Source organism: Eptatretus burgeri, chromosome 17 (genome assembly GCF_056783735.1).
Source record: "Eptatretus burgeri isolate ZD-2024b chromosome 17, Ebu_testis_v1, whole genome shotgun sequence".
Lineage (NCBI taxonomy): Eukaryota > Metazoa > Chordata > Myxini > Myxiniformes > Myxinidae > Eptatretus > Eptatretus burgeri.
The window spans coordinates 22,507,932-22,531,701 of NC_140977.1; the positions used below are offsets into that span (position 1 = coordinate 22,507,932).

At 42.7% G+C, this 23,770-nt stretch overlaps 1 protein-coding gene across 1 annotated transcript in view; it reads right to left on the reverse strand.

Annotated features, from left to right (window-relative positions):
- The window catches only part of LOC147009534 (uncharacterized), a 62,987-nt gene that overhangs the window by 20,691 nt on the left and 18,526 nt on the right, over positions 1–23,770 (reverse strand). Inside the window, exons 4-7 of the mRNA XM_085861195.1 lie at positions 21,471–21,572; positions 21,243–21,272; positions 18,321–18,464; positions 12,560–14,620 (exon numbers count right to left, since the gene is read on the reverse strand). Of these exons, the coding sequence (XP_085717321.1) occupies positions 12,560–14,620; positions 18,321–18,464; positions 21,243–21,272; positions 21,471–21,572 (2,337 nt within the window). The remainder of the gene's footprint in view (positions 1–12,559; positions 14,621–18,320; positions 18,465–21,242; positions 21,273–21,470; positions 21,573–23,770) is intronic.

Consider the following 23,770-nt stretch of genomic DNA (forward strand, 5'->3'; position numbering starts at 1 on the left):
GCTTGTTACCTTCGCCACAGAAGGTGAAGGAGGTTGTTTTCACCCTTTTCTGTCTGTCTGTTTGTGTTCAGGATATCTCAAAAAGTTGAAGACAGATCCGGATGAAATTTTGTGGACAGGTTCGTTTTGTGACATGGACAAACTGATTACATTTTGATGAAGATCCGGATCCGGATTCGTCCATGATAATTTTTTGACGTGATTCTTCACCATTGAGAGATAGGGCCAAAAACGATATATAGCACGATATCTCAAAAAAGTTGTGGACGGATTCGGATGAAACTTGGTGGACAGGTTGGATGTGTCGCAAGGACGAATCGATTCGATTTTAGTGACAATCTGGATCTGGATACAAGAATTATTTGTTTTTTTAAGTGATTCTTCACCATTGAGAGATAAGGCCAAAAAGGATATAGTATTGCATAGCATGGTATTTCAAAAATGTAACGAGCCCGATATGTTCTCATGGATCAGGCATTACGTGGCGGAGGTGTGCACTCTACCGAGTGCCCTTCTAGTTCAGGTGTGTTTTGGCAAACTCCAGTTGGGCTTTCTTACGTCTTTCTCAGCAGTGGGGTCCTCCTGAGTCTCCTACCATAGAACCCCCTTTCATTCAGTTGGTGATGGATGGTGCGAGTTGAAACTGTCGTACCTTGTGTCTGAAGGTCAGCTTGAATCTGTTTAGCAGTTGATCGAGATGCTTTCAACACCATTCGAACAATCCTTCGCTGCAATCTTCGATCAAGTTTTCTCTTATGGCCACGTCCAGGGAGGTTGGCTACAGTGCCATGGGCCTTAAACATCCTGATAACATTTTTACGGTAGACACAGGTACATCAAGGTCTCTGGAGATGAATTTGGAGTCTTGAGATTGTCCATGCTTCACTACAATCTTGTGTCTGACCTCCTCAGACAATTCTCTGGTTTTCTTTCTTTTCTCCATGCTCATTGCGGAACACACAGTGACACAAAACAGCAGAATGACTCCTTTTCTCTGTTCAAACTAGTTGAATGAGTAATTTTTTTATATTGCAGGCACCTGCAACTCACCACAGGTGAGTTCAGTTCCAAAGTAAACGAGAATCACCTGCTTGAAATCTAATTCTTTTTAACAATTTCTGAAAGGTGCCAATCATATTGTCCGGGCCATTTTAAGATTTCTGCGTGGAATAAGCTAAGATTTAGTGATTTTTTTTCACCTTTTTTTTTGTTCCACTGCAAACCAGACATGCATATGTGGATACCAAAATATTTTTTTATTTCAACAATTTTCAGGAAGAAATGGTGCATTATTTGAAAAAAAAAGTGTAAGGGTGCCGAAATCACAAACTGGTCCAACACGTGGAACATGTCTTTCAATCCAGACAAATCTCACACTCTCACTATGTCTCTTCGAAAGGACCGTTTACAAACCCCCCCCCCATCCACTTTCTCAACAATCCTCTGGAAGAAGTCTTTTCTTTCAAGCTTCTGGGTCTCACTATCTGCCATGACCTTTCCTGGGAAAGTCACATTTCCAACCTTGCCTCAAAAGCCAGTCGCCGACTGGGAATCCTCTGTCGTGCAAAGTCCTTCCTCGGCCCTCTTGAGCTCCTGACCACTTACAAAGCTTTTGTCCGTAGCCTGATGGAGTACTGCTCTCCACTCTGGGCTGGTGCTCCTGCCTCCCACCTTTCTCGACTTCACGCTGTCGAAACCAGGGCTTTTAAGATCATTGGCATCTCCCGCAATGAAGCTGAGTCTTTGGGCCTCTCACTCAATCACCGCAGGTTGGTCGGTGGTCTTTCTGTCTTCTACCGACTCCTCTCCAGCCTTGCCCCCCCTGCTCTCTCTGCGATTTGTCCCAACCACATTTCCACAGGGCGCTCAAGGTCCGCCAACAACCCCCTTCTGGTAAAACTACCAAAATCACGAATCAATGCTCATCTTCACTCTTTCATTCCTCTTTTTTCCCGCCTTTGGAATAAACTTCCTCACTATTCTTTCCCATTCTTCCCTCCAGGCTTTCAAAACAGCTGTTCACCACCACCTCTTATCTTCCCCCATCCAAATCCTCGATCTTTTCTACCCCCGATAATCCACCCAAGCCCACTTCCTTCATTTCTCCTGCTTTCCTTCCTGAAAGTCCCTGTAATGTCCATCTTCCCCTCGCCATGTTCCCCGTCCCATCCCCATCCCTCTCCCTTCCACAGTTCACCTGTGTCTGTTCCCCAATGTTTTGTCCCTTCCACTCCCGCCCCTCTTGTCTCATGCCTCCTTGCTGTGAGTTGTGTGTTAGCTCTCATACGAGCCTCGACCAAGGTATACAAACAAAAAAAAAAAAAAAAAATTTTTGGCCATGACAGTACATGCTAGAATATGTCGGGAATTAACCACCAGGATTATGGAGGCATGTCGCCCTGTTCGCATCTTGTTCACCCGTGCCCGCCCTCCACCATTAAAAGTACGTAATAAATAGACAGACAAACCCGTACTTCGCTGTCAGAGTGCATACATGAACATGAGTAGTTGCAAAGTGATACGATTCCTATCGGAACACGAACCGCTGAACATGTCCGATTGTGTGTGTGTGTGTGTGTGTGTGTGTGTGTGTGTGTGTGTGTGTGTGTGTGTGTGTGTGTGTGTGTGTGTGTGTGTGTGTGTGTGTGTGTGTGTGTGTGTGTGTGTGTGTGTGTGTTGTGTGTTGTTCATAAAGCACAACATTTTCTCTCTGCTAACTCCCCTTCCCCCACCCCCCCCCTCTCTCTGTCTTTCTCTCAGTTTCCCTCTGTCCATGTCCAGGCAGTGAGTAGTCCAGGCATGTTTATCTCTGGGTGGTGTTTGTCTCTGGACCTGTCTGGGCAGTGTTTGTTTGTCTCTGGACCTGTCCGAGCGGTGTTTGTCTCCAGACAAGTCCAGTTGGTGTTTGTTTGTCTCCAGACGTGTCTGGGCAGTGTTTATGTCCAGACGGAGTTTGTCTCTGGACATATCCGGGCAGTGTTTGTCTCCGGACGACTTGGCTCCGGATGCATCCAGGCGGTGTTTATCTCTGGATGATATTTATCTTTGGACGTGTCCTGGTGGTGTTTGTGTCCAGATGATGATCTCCGGACATGTCCTGGTGGTGCTTGTTTCCGGATGGTGCTTATCTCTGGATGCGTCTGGGCAGTGTTTGTCTCTGGGTGGTGTTTATAGTATAACCGGTAGAAAATGGATTTCAGACATTATTTTGTTTCTATGTTCAGTTATTCTTAGCAGAATCATTTTGATGAGACGATGAGACTTCAAATAAATCAATCATAATTAACGCTCCACTGCTCGTCTGCCTTCCCTTCTTCTCACCTCACACTGTCTTCCCTCCCTCCACCCCTTCTCACTCTCCCTCCCATCCCTCCTCTCTCTTTCCCCCACCCCTCCTCTCTTCTTTCTCTCAGTTTCCCTCTGTCCCTGGATGTGTCCCTCTCTTTCCCCCTCCCTCCTCTCTCTTTCCCCTCCCTCCTCTCTCTTCCCCCCTCCCTTCTCTCTCTTCCCCCTCCCTTCTCTCTCTTCCCCCCTCCCTTCTCTCTCTTTCCCCATCCCTCCTATCTTTCCCCTCCCTCCTCTCTTTCCCCCTCCCTCCTCTCTCTTCCCCCCTCCCTCCTCTCTCTTCCCCCCTCCCTCCTCTCTCTTTCCCCCTCCTTCCTCTCTCTTTCCCCCTCCCTCCTCTCTCTTTCCCCTCCCTCCTCTCTCTTTCCCCCCTCCCTCCTCTCTCTTTCCCCCTCCCTCCTCTTTCTTTCCCCCCTCCCTCCTCTCTTTCCCCCTCCCTCCTCTCTCTTTCGCCCCTCCCTCCTCTCTCTTTCCCCCTTCCTCCTCTCTTTCTCACTCCCTCCTCTCTTTCCCCCCTCCCTCCTCTTTCTTTCCCCCCTCCCTCCTCTCTTTCCCCCCTCCCTCCTCTCTTTCCCCATCCCTCCTCTCTCTTTCCCCCCTCCCTCCTCTCTTTCCCCATCCCTCCTCTCTCTTTCCCCCATCCCTCCTCTCTCTTTCTCTCTCCCCCACCCTCTCTCTCTCTCCCCCACCCTCTCTCTCTCTCCCCCACCCTCTCTCTCTCCACCCTCTCTCTCTCCCCCATCCTCTCTCCCCCACCCCCTCTTTCTCTCTCCCCCACCCTCTCTCTCTCTCCCCCACCCTCTCTCTCTCTCCACCCTCTCTCTCTCCATCCACTCTCTCTCCCCCACCCCCTCTTTCTCTCTCCCCCACCCTCTCTCTCTCTCCCCCACTCTCTCTCTCTCTCCCCCACCCTCTCTCTCTCCACCCTCTCTCTCTCTCTCCACCCACGCTCTCTCTCTCTCCCCCACCCTCTCTCTCTCCACCCTCTCTCTCTCTCTCCACCCACGCTCTCTCCCCCACCCCTCTCTCTCTCTCCCCCACCCTCTTTCTCTCTCCACCCACTCTCTCTCCCCCACCCTCTCTCTCTCCCCCACCCTCTCTCTCTCTCCCCCCACCCTCTCTCTCTCTCTCCCCCACCCTCTCTCTTGCTTCTCTCTTTTTCTCTCTCCTTCCCTTCAACTCCTTCCTCATCCCCAGCATCCCTTGAGCCATCTCTCCATAGGATTTCAAATGTATATTCAGCTGAATTCTGTGATATTCTTGTGTCAGATAACTTTTCTCACAACATAAATCAATGATTTGTGGTGAATTTCTCAGAGTTTTATATTTTATTGGTTCACGAAAAAATATTTTCACGAAAAAAATAAGTGACCACTATATTCGTTATTGTTGTGTGTCTGTCTGTCTGTCTGTCTGTCTGTCTGTCTGTCTGTCCCGAGCATAGCTCTGTGGGTTTTGATCCGATCCTGATAAAATTTTGGTGGGAGGTTTATATCATGATCTCGTTGTGTTTTCCTGAGAATGGGTGTGGTGCGCCCATTATGGGCGGAGCCACACCCAAAAAACATGTGTTTTTAGGGGGTAGCCAATTTCAATTTGCATCTTCTCCTAGGGGGTTTGTCGAATCTGACAGGGGTTTCAGTATTTGGTTAGCCCAATGGCACCTGCATAGCCCCACGGAGCTCGATTTTTCATTTTCATCCCAAGGTCAAGGTCACAAGGTCACGAACTTAGAAAATTGTGAATTTTGACATAAAAAATTATTTTCTCCGAGGGGTTTGTCGAATCTGGCAGGGGTTTCGGTATTTGGTTGGCCCAATGGCACCTGCATAGCCCCACGGAGCTCGATTTTTCATTTTCGTCCCAAGGTCAAGGTCACAAGGTCACGAACTTAGAAAATTTCGAATTTTGACATAAAAATCATACGACCGCCCAAACTTTGAGAGCTGGGATGACAATATTTTTTATGCATAATCTTGAGGTCATTCCCCACCTAAAGTCTTCAAACCATTTTGCTCCATCTTGAACACCTTGCCCGTGGCGCCCCCTTCAAGTTTGTTTTTACGCTGATTTCATCAAAGTATGGATAATCCGAGGAGTGCGAAATACCATATAGCTTATATGACGTTATATTGTTCCTGGAATGTTCCAGAGGAAGTTTTGCACCAAAGGACATAATCCTTGACCTTTGACCTTTAAAGTTCACAAAGGTCAAATTTTCAAAGTTGTGGGAATCGAACCGGGTTTTCGACCTTCTTCGACGAACTAACTCCAATAAGCTATAGCACGTATCCTGTTTCCTTATTTTAATGTCCACAACATTGTTTTGTGACCTTTAAAGGTTATGCAAAGGTCAAATTTTTAAAGTTGTCGAACGTAACCGGGTTTTCGACATTTTGCAGCTAATAACCTGTCACCCGTACCACATCATGTTGATCATTTTTATAACTTGGTCAAACATTATCACATTGTCTCATCCTTGACTTCTGAGACAATCTACATCGTCAAATACCGCTCGTGAACCATTGTCGTCTTCAGACTTGTTCACTTTTAGAAGCTCGTTTTTGTAAAATATTTTAATCAAATCTACATTTGTGGGTTTAACAATATCAGTATTGGCTAGTTTTTAATTAAAATATTCCCGTGTCTCTGGTCCAATTATATGTGAAACCAACACCAGGCATCAAACATGATAACATGGCATTTTTAATTACTGTAGACCTACATGTGGAACGTGTTAAAGAAAGTGAGGGCCCACTGAAGGAAAGTACTTGGAGATTGGTTCGTGATTAAAGTAAGAGAGTAGGTTTATTAAATAGGTATTTTGGTTCAACATTCCCACAGCAAGTCAAGATAATTTATCGAGGAAGTGATGTTGGAGTTCCCTGAAAGTTGCACCATCCCTTCCATCAGAGATCATCTTTCAATGATGTCTGATTTACATTGAAAAAAAATCTTTGTTGCTCTTCAGAGGAAATAGAACACACAGTTCCATTTCATCTGAAGAGCAACAAAGATTGCTCCTTGCTGGGGATGTAGGACCAAATCCTGGACCACAATACACGTATGCCGAATGAGGAACGCACACAACGTCCAAAATACCCGGGGCGATTGGCAATTAGTCCGTAAACCCGGCAAAATTGACCCCTAAAAAGGGTTGGGGGAGGTGAGGAATCTTTTAAAAGTGATAAAATCGTCCAGATCCTCAATTGTATGTTTGGAAGGTTATATTCTTGCTGAAAAAAGTTGTACAATTGAATGTCCCCAAATCTTGCAATCTCACTACTTCTTCTTCTTATTTTGGATGCAGCACAAGGCTGCAGAGTAGCATCATTGGCTGAGGCCGTGGCAGTGCCACTGATGCAATGCCCTTTAAGGTTTGAGCAGGAATTTGGAATTTTGTTGGAGCAGGAACACAAAATCCACAAGCATCTACCACCTCCACATCAGACCAAAAATACTCCCAATCCAGGATCGCTGCGACATGTGAGGCACTCGGTTTATCTTGGCAGAGCACGATCACTCCTGTGATTGTATGATAACCATCCCAAACTCCAGAGATTCAAAAACAAGATTCCACAGCTCACTGCTACTCCCACTATTTTAACACTATTCCCACTATTCCCTTCCCCTTCTGTAAACATACCCTAATCACCGAACTACTTCCTCAATCCAATGCTACCCCACAAATAACATTCAAAAACGCTCCTTCTCCTGACATGCACAGGACTGAATTAACTCTCTCTCTCTCTCTCTCTCTCTCTTGGGGAGAGAGCGAGAGAGAGAGAGAGAGAGAGAGAGAGAGAGAGAGAGAGAGAGAGAGAGAGAGAGAGAGAGAGAGAGAGAGAGAGAGAGAGAGAGAGAGAGGCACACAAAAAAAGAGTGCACTGTGGTTGCCACCCATCTCTCTGATAATATTAACACAGTATGCTTACACAGCAACACTACTCTGACCACCATCGTTCACTTAATCTCGACATGCCCTGCATCACACAGCACAGACAATTTTTCAACATTATGTCCACAAAAGATCTCTCAAAGCGATCCGTCAATCCCAGATCGGCTTCATAACCACGTGACGCTGAAGCGACAACAATTACAACTAGATATCACCCAGGGTAAGCCTCCCCTGGCACCCACGATCCAACAATGGCCATTTTTTTTCAGACTGCTATATGACCTTCACCTTCCACATTTAGGGATAGAGTGTAAATTAAGAAAATGTGTTCCCATCTACAATCGATCCATAAAACTCAACATCATGAACACCAAAGGGAAATTATTCATGCGATGATCAAAAAGGTATTTTTTGTTATTGAGATCACAATCCAAAAAACATATGTCAAGGACACTAATCAAATATCAGGTACACAAACTCAGTGCAGGTCCACTATTATGATGCAAAAACGTCTTGGAAGGCCAAGTGGTCTTTGAGATTCCACGTTGGCAAAACTTAGCAACGATATAAAATGCTTTTTTTTTCAGACCATCACCCGGCCTCGATCTTTAACCCGGAGGGTTATGATGATGTACATCAAGTGTAAACGGGCTTTACTCTAAGCTATCTGGAAAGGGCAATTTTGTTCCCATCAGACAAACCTTCAAGTTATGGTGAAAAATATTAAAATATATTTTTTTTATTTATTTTTTGACTATAATTAGGTCAAGGTCAACAAAGAATTATGTCAACCCCACATACTTTTTTATTCCCATTATTGATGCAAAATTCATTTCAGAAAGTCCCAAACGGCTCCGAGATACAGCTCGGAAATTGGCAAAAAAACCAAACAACCTAAATAGTGGTTTAGTACCCCTTGGGGTCTAATAAACTCGAGGGTACCATTAAAAATTGGGGGTACTTATTATAGAAACAAACCCTACAACAGCAATAAGACTTTCCTGATTCTATAGGGGAGGCTTAAGACATAATTATTCGCATTTGAAATTGAAGTCTGCAATTGGAATGTCTGGCAAACACCAAGCTGTATAAAATAATTTAATGACTTCTAAAGGAGGACAAAGTCCAAAATTTTCAACATAATATCCTCTTTTAAAGTGTGTCCCCTGGAAGAGTTATCTGCTGTAAAAACATTTTCATAGATACTGTACAAACCCAGTGAGAGCTGTTTCTCTCATCATGGTTTCAATCATATTTTGGTATTTCTTCGGAATTTTCATAATTTGACATTCAGGCATGAAATCAAATCTTCCATTTGAAAGCAATAGGTATCATTTGATGATGTTCTTTTCCATGATCTTACCCTTCAGGCTGGATGGAGTACCACAAGGCTCAAGACAGCATCTTCACACCTGCGTTGTTCTTGATCTGTATGAATGATCGATCTCATTCTTTTGAAAACCATCTTTCTCATTTTCACAATGAATCCACCCTGTTTTGAATGATGTGACAGATATACAAAAGAGTTAAAAGATCTGATGCTAAAACTCAATGTGAAGTTACAAATACCTTTTATACGTATTTCCTTGATGGGTGGATGCATCGTCTTGAACACTAAAATCCAAGATGTTCTCAAAGAATCCTAGTATTGAAACACTATAAAATGCAAAATATTTCATCAAGTGGTCGCCCAAGATAGCTCTTGTTGCATTCTAAAGAATTATCATGTTCTGCTCTTCTTCAGGATGATAAATCAGCAAAGGGATAAGGATTACTCAAATTCACAAGGAGTTCGAAATTCATCCAAACGGCATCCTCCAGAGCAGATGTTACTCGGACGTCACAGATATCTACATCGTCAAAGACCTTTCAAAGAGAAAAATCTGAGCTGTGGAATAACAAACACATTGAAGGAGTATCACTGCCCCATACGATTGGAGCAACTTTCCCAACAATCACAGAAAATGGGAAACGAGGCAGAAAACTTCTGTAAAATGTTTATGGACACATTTATCAAAAACATGAAAAACCGGTTTTTGGAAAGTAACAAAGAGGTATTCAAAGGATTTTGAACCATCTTCATCCCAGTGTTATATCCCAATCATGTTTATCCCAAAAAATACACGATCGTTAGAGCTGCTAGGTTTCAAAAACACTGCCACAAAGCAGGAATTCCCACAGTTCAAAAGGAGTGGAGTAAGGTGTCGAAGCAAAAATGCACTGTTTATGTCAGAGTTGTGCAGACTACTACTACTTGGCCACAAACATGACTTTCCACAGTTGGTGACAATGGTTCAAATTGTGATGGGTTTTCGTGTGTCTAGGTCGAGCCTGTGATGGGTTTCAACCAGCAGAACCTGATAAAGACTAGAACAAGAAGCCAACCTCTGCCAAAAAAAATTCAATAAATTGGAGGTAAAATTCCACTGTGTGCCATGTTTTTATGAAGGTAAGGGATTGAAGGGATTGTTAAGTTATTAATCGATGGACTAAGTAGGAGAGTCACAGCATTTCCAATACTGACAAAAACAAATTAAGTTTTGGCAAAAAACACAAAAAAGGAAATAGTTTGGCTGAACATTTAAACTGGTTGGTGAGAATTTTTTTTTGAGGAAACCTACTCATGACCATCCTTGTATTCCTCCTCATCTCAGCTCACCTGCTGCCCATCCTGGTCTCCCACCCACCCCACTGTCATCCATCACCCTAACTTCTGTCTTCTCGATTTGGGCTCTGTGCTACCTGTTTTCGGTTAGCTGGCTGAACGTGCTCTTCCTCTGGAGATGGGTCTGCACAATTTTCCGAAGCTGAATTCTGGCATATCCATTGGGCTTACGGTGTTGATCTGTGGTCCGAATTCACACCTTGTTTCACAACCTCACTTCTTTGTGGTACATAGATTGGGACCTCATGGCTTCGCAAAGCTTGCAATTCCAGCTCTTCTTGTGGGGCTGACTCGTCATCTGCCCCTCCATCAGGTGTGCAAGTTCATTAGCGTGTTCTGACTTAGAGTTTGACAGTCACAGAACTTAGAGTTTGACTACTAAGGTTGTACATTATTTACACAGGCATCTTTTTTCAAAATAGCCACCCCACGTTTTCGTGTCTTCTTATGCGTTCATTTTTAGATCCTCATGGAGGATCTCTAAGTCTGACTCACGTTGTTGTTTTTGTGGACTTTTTTGTTTCACAGCCCACAGTTTTCATCGAAACTTCCTGAAACTTGGCATATATATGTAGAAATACCCTGCGCAGACAGTAACCATCTCTGATTTTGAAAATTCCTCCTAGAAAAAAAGTTATGACGTCAAAATACCTCCGCTAATGGAAATCGCCTAAAAATTATCTCCGAAACTAGGCAAGCTTTTTGAATTCTGTTTGCGGGAATCGAACAGGGCATTAGCAGAGATTAATTACAGCACATATGATACATCACTATGACGTCATATCAATTATGACGTCATTCCTATTTCTTGACATTTTTTGTTTCACAACCCAGAGTTTTCATCGGATCTTCGTGAAACTTGCCATGTATATGCAGAAAGCCCACGCGCAGGCAGTAACCATCTCCGATTTTGGAAATTCTTCCTAGAAAAAAAGTTGACGTCATAATATCGCCGCTAATGGAAATCGCCTATACCATTATCTCCGAAACTAGGCAAGCTGTTTGAATTTTGTTTGCGGGAATCAAGCCAGGCATTAGCACAGATAATTTATCGCTAACATGATACATCACAATGACGTCATATTTGTTTTTATGACGTCATCATTAAGAGGACGAGGATCTTAGCTCATTTGAGCTTGTTGGATTTGGATTTTATGGATAGTAAGAAGTTTCCTTGTTTTGGTATCTACTTTATTGATTTCCAATTATTGCCAGTTTACTATTCCACAACTGAATTGGAATACTGGGACTGTAAGTTGGTTTATACTTTTGATTTTGTTTCTTGGGGAGATATGCTTTGAGAATGACCCTTGTTCTACATAGTTATTCATTGGCAATTGTTTTGGGAATTTGTTTATGACACATTTGGTAGCTCTCTTCTACCATGCATTGGGACCATACTCTGTGCAGAGTGTTGGTGCTATCTAAGCAGGGTCCTTGGCAATTGGGCACAATCCTGGACGGATCGCCACTCCGACACAGTGACCAGCATGCTGGAACTCATTTTGTCGACCTCGGAAGGATGACAGGTCGAGTTAACCCCACCTGGTATTAATTCAACAGCTGAGCGGGATTTCAATTCAGGATCCTTGGATCCCAAGCCCACCACCCTAACCATTAAGCCAACACCAGGCATCTTCTACCCCAAGGTATTTGTTTGTATGATGCTTAATTTTCTAGGTCCTATGTTGTCATTCTTTGGTCAATATTTATCTTGTCCATTTTTGTTGGTTGACCTCATGCAAACGTGCACTTGGCACATTTATCTAGGCCAAATTCCATTTGAATGTCCTCAGAGTACAGTTTTACGTGTTTTAGTTGTTCTGACAATTTTTCGTCATTCAGCGTAAAGAGCTATAAATATAATCCATATGCAACCAATGTGCCACCGTTCTTTTTCCATTGAACATTCTTCTATTGGATGTTCAGGTGTATCCATGTCATTGCTCATTAATGAGGTTACTCAAGCAGGTCTAGACAAAACAGGAGGGAGAAATGTCTGTCACCCTGGAAGATCCTGTGTTGTATCTTCACTCATGGTGTTTCAATCTTTCTTTCCAAGTGCTGCACTATCAATACTGGTTGGTATTCCAGAGCTCCATGGCTTTCTCAATCAGTTTGATTATTTGGGGATTGATTTTGTACACTTGCATACATTTTATCATCCATGAATGCTTTTTTTTATAGTCTAACCAGGCTGTGGACAATTTGGCACTTTGCAACTTGCTGATTTCAAGGACGGACTCGTTTAGAAAAGAGGTGGTCTGCAGTTCCGTTCTGCTCTGCCGCTCGACCTCCTTGTTGTGTTAGGTGGTTGTAAATTTCCATGATGATGCCAGTTAAAAGTTTGCATGTTTTTATTGGCTTATACTTGTGAGCCAGTTAGCTTTCTTCATATTTTGGGATGAGGAAGTTGTTGCCTTATGTGAGCCACTCATCCAATGCCTTTTACCCTTGGATACGTTCATTATATGCTAAAGCATAGCAATTGTGGACAGGATCTAGTCTAGTGGTTTTAACCATACAAATGGAATCCCATCTGGGCCTAAACTTTTCGTGTTAACAATTTTTGCAAGATGTTTTCAAAAAAAAAAATTGTCATTTGACTCGAGGGAATTTCCTCGAGGTGAGCATTTCCTCTTGATGAGCTTACTTCCTTTCCTTTTCACCTGTATGTCTTCTTTGATGAGCTTTGAAAGAGGATAATGTCAGATATAGCTTTCTGCACACAGAACACTTGTAGGGCCTCTCCCCAGTGTGTAATTTTTGATGTTTATGTAAACTTGATGAACTCGCAAATGCATTGTTGCACATAGAACACTTGTGGGGCCTCTCTCCGGTGTGTATTTTTTGATGTTGATAAAAAGTTGATGAATGACCAAACACTTTGCCGCACGTAGAACACTTGTAGGGCTTCTCACCCGTGTGAACTCTTTGATGAATTTTCAATGATGTGGAACATGGAAAATCCTTACTGCAAACAGAGCACTTGTATGGCCGTTCTCCACTGTGTATTTTTTTATGTTGATATAAATGTGATGAACGAGCAAATGCCTTGCTGCAAACGGAGCACTTGTATGGCTTCTTTCCCGTGTGTATATTTTGATGATCGTAGAAACGTGATGAGCGAGCAAACGCCTTGTTGCATACAGGACACTTGAACGGCTTCTCACCGAGGTGCATTTTTTGATGGTAACACAAATATGACGAAGATGGAAATGCCTTGCTGCACAAGGAACAATTGTAGGGCTTTGCTCCTGTGTGAATGTTTTGATGTTGATACAAATTTGATGAAGAAGAAAATGCCTTCCTACACACGGAACACTTGTATGGTTTCGATCCTTTGTGAATTTTTTGGTGTTGACACAAATTTGACGAAGACGCAAACGCCTTGCTGCACACAGAACACTTGTACGGTTTCTCTCCTGTGTGTATTCTTTGATGAACTATTAGAGATGATAAATCGGTGAATGACTTTCTGCAGACAGAACATTTGAACGGCTTCTCGCCCGTATGTGTTCTTCGATGATTCTTCAAATTTGTTGATTGACCAAAAGACTTGTGACATACAGAACACTTGTAGGGTTTCTCTCCTGTGTGTATTCTTTTATGGCCTGCTAAATGTGATGAACGAGCAAAGACCTTGTTGCATACAGCGCACTTGAATGGCTTCTCACCCGTGTGCATTCTCTGATGTATTTTCAATTCCGAGATGACCGTGAAAGCCTTGTTGCACAAAGAGCACTTGTACGGTTTCTCTCCTGTGTGCAATCTTTCATGTTTTTTTAAATTTTTTGATTGAGGAAAGGTTTTCGGACATAAAGTGCATTTGTATGGCTTCTCACCCGTGTGTGTTCTTTGATGATCATCTAAATGTGAAGAACGAGCGAACGCCTTCGTGCAGAGAGGGCACTTGTATGGTTTCTCACCCGTGTGTATTCTTTCATGTATTTTCAATTGTGAGATGAAAGCGAAAGCTTTGTTGCAGAGTGAGCACTTGTATGGCTTCTCGGGTTGGTCATAACCTCCATTTGTATTTGTGTGCATTCTTTGATGTTTGTTTAAATGTGTTGATTGCGGAAAGGCTTTAGGACACAAGGTACACTTGTATGGTTTCTCACCCGTGTGTGTTCTTTGATGAACATCCAAATGTGAAGAACGCGCAAACGCTTTCTTGCAGGTAGAGCACTTGTATGGTTTCTCACCTGTGTGTACTTTTTGATGACCATCTAAGTATGATGAACGAGCAAATGTTTTGTTGCACACAGAGCACTTGTATGGCTTCTCACCTGTGTGCATCCGTTGATGGTTGTTCAAACTCGTGGATTGAGAAAAGGCTTTAGGACAGGATGAACACTTGTAAGGCTTCTCACCGGTGTGTGTCCTTTGATGAATGTGTAAGTATGAGAGGCGAACAAAAGCCTTGCTGCAGATAGAACACTTGTACGGCCTCTCACCTGCATGTATCTTTTGATGTACTTTTAAAGATGAAAGCACGGCAAATGATTTGTTACACGCAGAACACTTGTGTGGTCTCTCACTTCCCTGGTTATTCTTGAGGGTCTCTGTGCAACTTTTACATGTGTGGTTGGAAGGCAAGCTGCGAAACTTGTCAGTTTCTTGACATGTGGTCCGAGTCACGTGCGGATTGAAAACTTCCGGGTCAAACAACTGGGAACACTTGGAGCAAGAAACCGGTTTAATTTGTTTCTCTGCAAAGACAAGTCACAAAAAGCATCAAACATTCATTCCAACATTGAAAAATGTCACAGAAAACAAGTATTTCACTCGATTTGGGTTGAGCATTGGTCATATAGCTGTCTTCCACTAAAGGGAATCATTCCAGATTAAAGATTCAAAAATAGGGGCAATACCCCTGGGCGCTCACCTGCTATCGGCTGCATAAGAAAACCAGGGAACCACTGGTAGGCGTGGATGACCCACAAAATATGTAACGGAGAAGAACATAAATACCTGTGGATTTTTTTTAATGCCGTGAACAAACTTTGGTACATTACGGGTGATGAAGGTTGGGGTCAAGTTTCATCAAAATTGTTTGTCTAGTTTCTGAGAAGAGAACGAATAACTATTTTGGGGGGAAAACCCCCCATAAAACCCCTTCGACCCCAATTTTTTTTTTTTTAATGGTGTGCATAAACTTTGGTGCATCACGGGTGATGAAGGTTGTGGTCAAGTTTCATCGAAATTGTGTGTGTAGTTTTGGCAAAGAAAGCAAATACATATTTTGGGGGGCAACCCCCCTTGTATATACCTCCTTTGACCTGATTTTTTTTTATTTCCTATTTTTTTGTTAATGTCGTGAACAAACTTTGGTACATACGTATTTTGGTACATACGGTGATGAACGTTGTGGTCAAGTTGCATAAAAATTGTGTGTGTCATTTCAGAGAAGAAGTTGCAAGTGTTTGTGGATGGATGAACAGACTGACTGACTGTCTGACTGACTGACTGACTGACGGATGACTGAGACGGATCATCCCAGAAGCTCATTGGAACTATCTTTCAGGTGAGCTAAAGATGGAAGAATTTTGGATCTGCCTAAATGGGTCAGACATTTACTGAGCACAAACAAACTACTTTACCTATGACTTTACCAAAGGTTATTCAATTTACTCTGGACAGTGTATAGCAAGCAAAAGGTTTACTTCGACAAAGGGTTCATGCCCGAAATGTCAGCCTCTCGTAGCTTCCATAGCAGTTGGCACACTTCAATCAACTTTCCGTCAAATACATCCATTTATTCACCCTTCTGGCAACGTAGAAAGATTTCCAGAGCTTTCACCTCTACAATGTCCGTAAAGAGAGGTGGGGGCAACGGGTTACCACAGCCCACTATCGAGAAAATACCCCACAGTGCTCCCAAAAGGGTTCATTGGCAGTGCAAAGAAGAACCGAGGGATGACTGGGGCTGTTGGAGGATGTGCAGTATACATTGTTGTTGTTCTTGTTGTTGTTACCCTCGCGGTATTGGAGAGGGTATTGCATTTGGGTGCGTTTGTTACTTGGCAATTTTTTTTTTCTTTTTGACAAGTATGTTGATCGCCTCCGTTTGTTTGCTACGGCTCGGCTCGGCTTGGCTCGGCTCGGCATGGATCGGCTCGGCACGGCATGGCACTTACTGTGAGTGCGATAATTCGTTTGTTACTTGGCAAAAAATAAAATAATTGACAAGTATGTTGATCGCTTCTGTTTGTTTGTGTGTTTGTGTGTTTCTTTGTTTGTTTGTCTGTACGCTTACCTCTAGGCCAAACCGCCCAACCGATCGTTCTGAAATTTTCAGAGATTAATGTCTGACCCTGTGACAGTCCCGCATTGAAGTTTTGTAAAATTTAGTCGACCGACAAGGTCTACTTAGGTCAAAAGGCCAATTTTAGCCAAATCTTCTAAAATCCTCAAATTTCATCTGATTGACTTGAAATTTGAACAAGATTTGCAAATCAGGTCAGTGAATTCAACCACCTATTACTTTTGAGGTTACCACAGGTCAAAAGGTCAATATAGGCCATAAGGTCAACCCAAAATAGGCCAGATTTTTTTTGTTTCTAAAATTGTCAATTTTCATCCGATTGACTTGAAATTTGAAGACCATTTGCATATGCGGTCGCTGAACTCAACCACCTATTAATTTTGATGTCAACTTAGGCCAAAAGGTAAATATAGGCCAAATTTCTAAAATCCTCAATTTTAATCCAATTAACTTGAAATTTGAAGTGCATTTGCATGTCAGGTCACTGAATTCAACCACCTATTAATTTTGAGGTCAACAGGCCAAAAGGTCGACATAGGCCAATGGGCCAATTTGGGCCAAGTTTTCTGAAATCCTCAATCTTCATCTGATTGAGTTGAAATTTGAAAAGGATTTACATATCAGGCCACTGATTTCAACCACCTATTATTTTTGGGATCACTGTAGGCGAAAAGGTCAGCATATGCCAAATTTCTAAAATCATCAATTTTAATGCAATTAACTTGAAATGTGAAGAGCATTTGCATATCAGGTCACTGAATTCAACCACTTATTAATGTTGAGGTAAACATAGAACAAAAAGTCAAAATAGGCCAAAAGGCCAATTTGGGCCAAATTTTCTAAAATCCTCAATTTTCATCCAATTAACTTGAAATTTGAAGAGCATTTCCATGTCAGGTCATGGAATCCAACGACCAATTAATTTTAAGGTCGAAAGCTCAACACAGGCCGAGTTTCTAAAATTGAAAGATAGGGCCAAAAACTAAATATATCACTCTATCTCAAAAAGTTGGCTGGCTGTTGGCAAAAAGTTGGCATCTCAAAATGACCCTCTTAAAATATTAATCCACGAAATAAATACGAGACTTGGCTGGTATTATGGCTGGCTGGCTTAGCAGAGAGGTCCTGTGAGTATATAGGTCATACTTGAAGTTAGTCATGTTCCAAGTGTCAGAACATTTTCTGATTTTCTGTAGGCTAGCTGTGAAAGATACAACCATTGCCTTTGTCAATGAACAGAGGAATTGTCATAAGTCTGATCAGATGGTCCGTGAAATGGTAAGATTGATTTTCCAGAGAAATAGTGACGTCAAAACTGCAATCCTGAATGTGATAGAATCCAGAATGCTGTCATAGTGCAAGCTGGTCTACAATTGGAGAGATTAGACCAATAAGTTGCATGGTGGTATTCACAAGCTCAATTATGACAGCGGCTGCTGATGAATCAAAACAACACAATGATCACAGAGGACAAGGAAGACTGCAGGAAATGGTGTGGATTTTCACATCTGATCCAGCAAAACCAGATCTCATATTTCAATGGAAAGCGTCCAAGCTGAATACATTGCGCCACTTCGCTAAATGAACCAGCATATAACCATTCCTTTCATGCCGTTTGGCACATAGGGCTGCCGACGCAGTTTCATTTGGCTCGGAGTCCAATTATGGACGTGTCGCCACTCTGATGTAGGGCACTCAAATGGCTTATTACCCCAGTAAGCTGGAACTCATTTTGCCGACTTCGGAATGACAGGCTGAGTCAACCCACCTGATGTTATTTCAACAGTTTGCAGAGGCTCAAACTCAAGACCCTAAGATTAACCTTTAACCTCAATGGATTTGTTATTTCCAATGAAACTTTCACACCATGCATTGGAGAAATAGACTTTTTCAAACTTTCACTTCATGTGTCCCATAAATCGTGAGTTAAAGCCAAAAAATACAAAGTACAGAAAGTTATCTGGGTGTATTAAATGCAAAAGGTATTCCTATTCCTATATCGTTGACAAACACGCCTTTTTTGGTGAACACAATTTAATTATCTGTCATTCTGAAAGGGATTTGAATTCAATCATTTCATTATAAAAAGAAGAAATGAAACGAGTAAACACAGTATGATGTGTTCTCCACGGAGCTCGGTTTACCTTTGAGTGGCTGAGCAGGTTTGCTCAGCACTGTGGCTGGAGAATTGCATGGTTCCTGCTTTCCACCCTCATTGCTCAAAGCATCCTGGGAAGTCTGAAGAAAATTACTTTGACAAGTTTCTGACTTCACCAGATGAGCTTCACCTGCAAACCATAGAACAGTTAATGTTTACTCAGGAGGAGATATTTGAGATTTAGTCCAGGATTGCTTTTTAACCCATTTTGTAGATAAGCCTAACAATAGGACAATCAGCATCAGAGAAATGGGAAACCTTTAAGGACCAAATGTGTAGAGTGCAGAATAAGTACATTCCAATGAGGTGTAAAACTAGAAGAAGAAAGAGACCGGGGTGGTTGAGCAGTGAGATAAGGAACGCTATTGAGGAGAAGCAGAAGGCATTTATTAGGTTTCAAATAACAGGACTGGAGTTAGATTTATATCATTATCAGAGAAAATAGGGGCAAGTTAAGAAAATAACCCTAACAGCCAAAAAGAGAGCATGAGGACATGGCAAAGAATATTAAACATAACAGCAAGGCATTCTTTAAGTACATCAGGGGAAAAGAACAAGTTAGGACCAGTGTGGGCCCATTGAGGAATATCACTAGGAAAGTGGTTAGTGAGGAAAGTGAGATGGCAGGCTTATTAAACAGGTATTTTGCTTCAATATTTACACAAGAACAGTCAGGAGAATTACCAATAGCTGAGAGTATCTATCAAGGAGGTGAAGAAGGGCTTTTACAGAAGATCCATATCGGAGTGTATGAAGTAAAGGAACAGCTCCGAAATGGAAGAGTAGATTGGGCTCCGGGGCCAGATAATATGCACCTGAGAGTATTGATGGAGGTGGTTGAGCAGGTAAGCGATATGTTAACGGATATTTTCAATCGCTCACTGGAGTCAGGACAGGTACCGGAGGATTGGAGTTTAGTAAATGTAACACCATTATTTAGGCCTAAGTCACATTTGCCACGGCGGCCGTGGGGTCTTCAAAATCTATGGCCACTAGCAATTATACGGCGGCCGCAGTATTTCCACGGTCACACAATGTAGCAGTCACATATGTTTTTATTTTTCGGGTAGCCGCACGGCATATTTATAAAATGTGGAGACCGAAAAGTGGGGGTGCCGTACAGTCTTTGATTTGATGTCGCACGGTGACCTTAGGGCGTTCCTGCGGCGGCTATAGAATTTTCAAGGCAGACGCAAGGTGCCCGCAAGGCGACTACAAGGCGACCGCAGGGGGGCCCTAAGGCGAACATGTGGCCAGACGGATGGTAACGAGTGGGTTCTTTTTTTTCTTTTTTTTTTTTACCAGTTTTTTTGTTTCAGCTTGTCGAATTGCTACGGCGAACGTAGAAATGAAAAAAGTTATAACTCCGCGTTATAATTCCACGGCAACCTTACGGCCTGTAAAATATAGCCAAACGGCGTAGGGCCACCCTGAGGCCACCGCAGAAACTCTGCGGCCGCCGCACGTTTCTGTCAATTCAGAGGGCGTACAGCCGCCGTATCCTCGCCGCAGAGCAAATGCGACTTGGGCCTTAAGAAAGGATTCAGAGAAGAATTGGGGAACTATAGACCTGTTAGTTTGACTTCAGTTGTGGGGAAGGTGTTAGAGACATTAATTAGGGACGAGATGAGGAACCATTTAAATAAATACAAACTAATTAAAGGTCGTCAGCATGAGTTTACCAAAGGTAGTTATTGTCAAACAAATCTTTTAGAGTTATATGAAGCAGTGTCTGATTGGGTGGATGAGGGAATGATAGTGGACATTGTATATCTAGACGATAAGGCGGCATTTTATAAGGTACCACATCGGAGGTTGTTACCCAAGGTGAGGGCTTGTGGAGTGGTAGGTCAGGTAGCTAATTGGATTGCAAACTGGCTTCGTGATAGGAAGAAAAGGGTGGCTGTGAGTGGGAGGATGTAAGTAGCGGGGTACCTCAGGGATCAGGACTCGGACCATTATTATTCATTATTTACATCAATGATTTGGATAATGGGGTGAAGAGTAAGCTTTCCAAATTTGCAGATGATACGAAGCTTGGAGGTAAAGTGGATAGCAGAGTGGGCATAGTGATCAGATTCAGGAAAGTATTGATACTTGCATAAATTGGGAAAAAGATTGGCAGATGTAATTTAACCTGAGCAAGTGTAAGGTGTTGGGGATGGGAAAGAACAATGAAAATAGATTACAGGATGTAAGGGGTAATTTTGGAGCGTGTCACACAGGAGAAGGATCTGGGGGTGGTAATAGATATGGGAGGTAAGCAGTCAGCACAGTGTCAGGCAGCTACAGGTAAAACAAATGGGGTTTTAGATTGTGTTCAGAGGGGGATCATTTATAAATCAAAAGAGGTGGTGTTAACATTGTACAGGAATTAAGTGAGGGCCACATCGAGAATATTGTGTGCAGTTTTAGTCACCACAGTTCCCGAAGGACATAGATGCCATAGAGAGGGTTCAGCGAAGGGCTACTAGATTGATTCCGGGCCGAGCGAGACTCTATGAGGAGCGGCTGAAGGAGACAAGGAAAGGAGGAGGTTATAAGGAAATATGATGGAGATGTTTAAGATAATGAAAAGTTTTAGACAAAATTAGTGAAGAATAATTATTCAGCAAAGTAGACAGTGATAGGATCAGGGGCCATCGCCTGAGAGTAAATAAGAGGAGAGTTAAGACGGTAGTTAATGCATGGAATGGTCTCCCTAGAAAGGTAGTGGCAGCAGAAATAGTGGATAAGTTTAAATTGGAATTAGATAGGTACCTGGAAGTATTGGAGAGAGAGGGGTAAAGGGATGTTGGCAGGACTTTTAAGCAGCTTGAACATTGATGGGTGATTGTGTGCATCTGTGCGAAGTGTTGGTGGGAGTCTTGTCAAGGGGTGTTGTGTGGTTGATGTTGTGTGTTTTTACCCAAGACCATCAGCGTCCATGCCCCCTCCCCTGGAATGAAAAAACAAAAAACACTTCAAAAAACATTTGGCATTTTTCTTGTTTTGGTATGGTGTTGATAAATGAGACTAGTGGTGTTGTGGCGCAGGCATGATGGGCCGAATGGCCTCTACCTGCATCTAAGTTTCTTGTGTGTATCCTTGTGTGCAAGGCATTTTTGTGTGTGTTGTCATTGTGATTATTATTCACATTGAATTATAACAGGATTGTTGTGGTTGGTGTTGAGACCTTTGACAAGCGAGGAGCAATCATCCACGAACTCGGGCTCCACCTTCACTTCCACAATATAATCTGAAAATGAAACATCCCATTCAAACTCAACTTTAAGGAGCATTTCAAAACAAACTCGTCATCACAACACCTGTCTTGCAGGTGTTTACATTTCTACCTCCTGAAAGGTGTTGATTTGAAACAGACTTGGAAACGTAAACCCAATAATCTGACCTTCTGTTGGTCAATATTTGACCTCCAGAAATACAAATGCAGGAAAAAGTGGTTTTGTTGATTTCACGTGACGTGCAGCACCACCTCCACAACTACCTCCACCGCAAAGTTCCATACTTCGTCCAATGACTTCAGAGATGCAAGTATTTGCTTGCACCTCGGATATCTCAGATATACATGTTCCTTTACAGCCTCATATTCTGTAATAATAAATGTCGGTGTGTGTCATTCAGTGTGCCCTCCATAACTCCAAAACCATGAAACCTAGAAGCCACAAACTTTGCATGCATAAGAAGGGAACTCCAATGGAGTGCATTAATGAAAACTGGGTGTTTAGGTAAATTTAATCACCCCTTTGAAGATAATTTAGGGGGTTCTCATCACAAAAACAACAACAAAATATGCCTTACAAAGATGGTGGCATGCCATCTTCGTCAACCCTCTGTCACCTCACTGGGGTCTTAAGCCGCCATTTTGTTTGGCCTGCTCAACAATGCCTTGACTTGGAACAGGCCGCAACGTAAACGATAAAGCGTTCAATTCTTTTTCCCACTTTTTCACTCATATCATCGAATGCCTGATATTCATACCGACGAATCTATGTATACATCGCTTTTGTAAGAGCTATAGTTTTCAAATTAGGAGTCAGGAGATATTTCATGCATTATATGATACGATTTTCCACGACCTACTCTCACAGATGCCCTGTGATCTCACAGATGCCCTGTGGTGTCTCAGGTGGTGCCTCGCCCATTGAAAACGTTGTGCAATTTCTTTTTTGCACGACCGCTTTGTTTCACCTGGCTGACACCCACCGCCACGTCATTTTGTGTTATCTGCCTCATAATACCACCTGCCACTTTGACATAGATGCATAAAAAATAACGTCCATCGACTTAGTGTTTGGAGATCCTCCATGTTGGTTTGTGCTGTGAAAAGCAAAGACTGACATTTTGTGTTCTCTGTGGCTTGATATATTTTTGAATTGAATTTTACCAGTTTTCCACTTGAATTCCTCTTTTGAAGAACTCTCTTTCAAGGAAAACCTTTGTGTTTGATGTACGTTATGTGTGTACATATGCTTGGAGTGGTTATATGCAACATATGATGCGATTTTCCATGATCTACTCTCATGGGCAAATTAAAGTACATCATCGAAATGTGATTTTGGCTTTCAGGATCAGATCTCGTGGACTAAATAAGTGTCAATCGGGAGTGAAATCTGAAAATCTTAATAAACTACCGATGTTTTTGTTTTTGCGAGTGTGTCCCATTGCCAATCAGCTTGCTATCGCTTGCCAAGCCAGCCATTTCTTATCAACCCTTTTGTTGGAGTGCTTGCTTGAGTGCTTAAGCCACTTGTTGAGCACTCAACAAACTTTGATGTCTTTAAGCTTCCATGGTGATACCGCGGCTCAGTTCTCTGTGGGGACATTCCCGGAGTTGAGAAGGCAAAATAAGTTGGAGGATTACAATGAGTAAAGCTACAGGACAAGTGAACTCCGTATTCAAGAGAGAATTGAAAAATGTTTTCAGTTGCTACAAAGCAATGAACCCACACCACGGCAGGAAGGCCAAGAGGTACGCACACTCGCTCTAAGCTGTCCATCCTCAGTTTGAATCTCCAACCCAGCTATAAACTGTCATGCCGGTGTTTCACAGGCAGGGTGATTCATCAATGTGTGTGCCATCTCTTGGATGGAGGTTAAACTGGGCGTCACATCTGCCGGGATGTCTCCCCCCTCCTCTCTCTCTTTCTCTCTCTCCCATCCCCCCCCCTCCTTCCCTCCCCACCCACTCCCTCTCTTAATATTCCCGTCAGCAAAACGATGGATTGTATTTGCGAGTTGTAAGTAAAATGCATTCAGAGCTACAGTGGCTTGCAAAAGTATTGTTGCATGGAAAAGGGGGAGGTATCCATAGCTGGACTGTGGTAAAGGCCCGGTCACACCTTGACGTTTTAGCCAACGTATGCCGATTTTTGAATTTTTTTTCTAAAACGCTGGCACACGTTGAATACGTTATGGGTAAGTTTTGATAACATT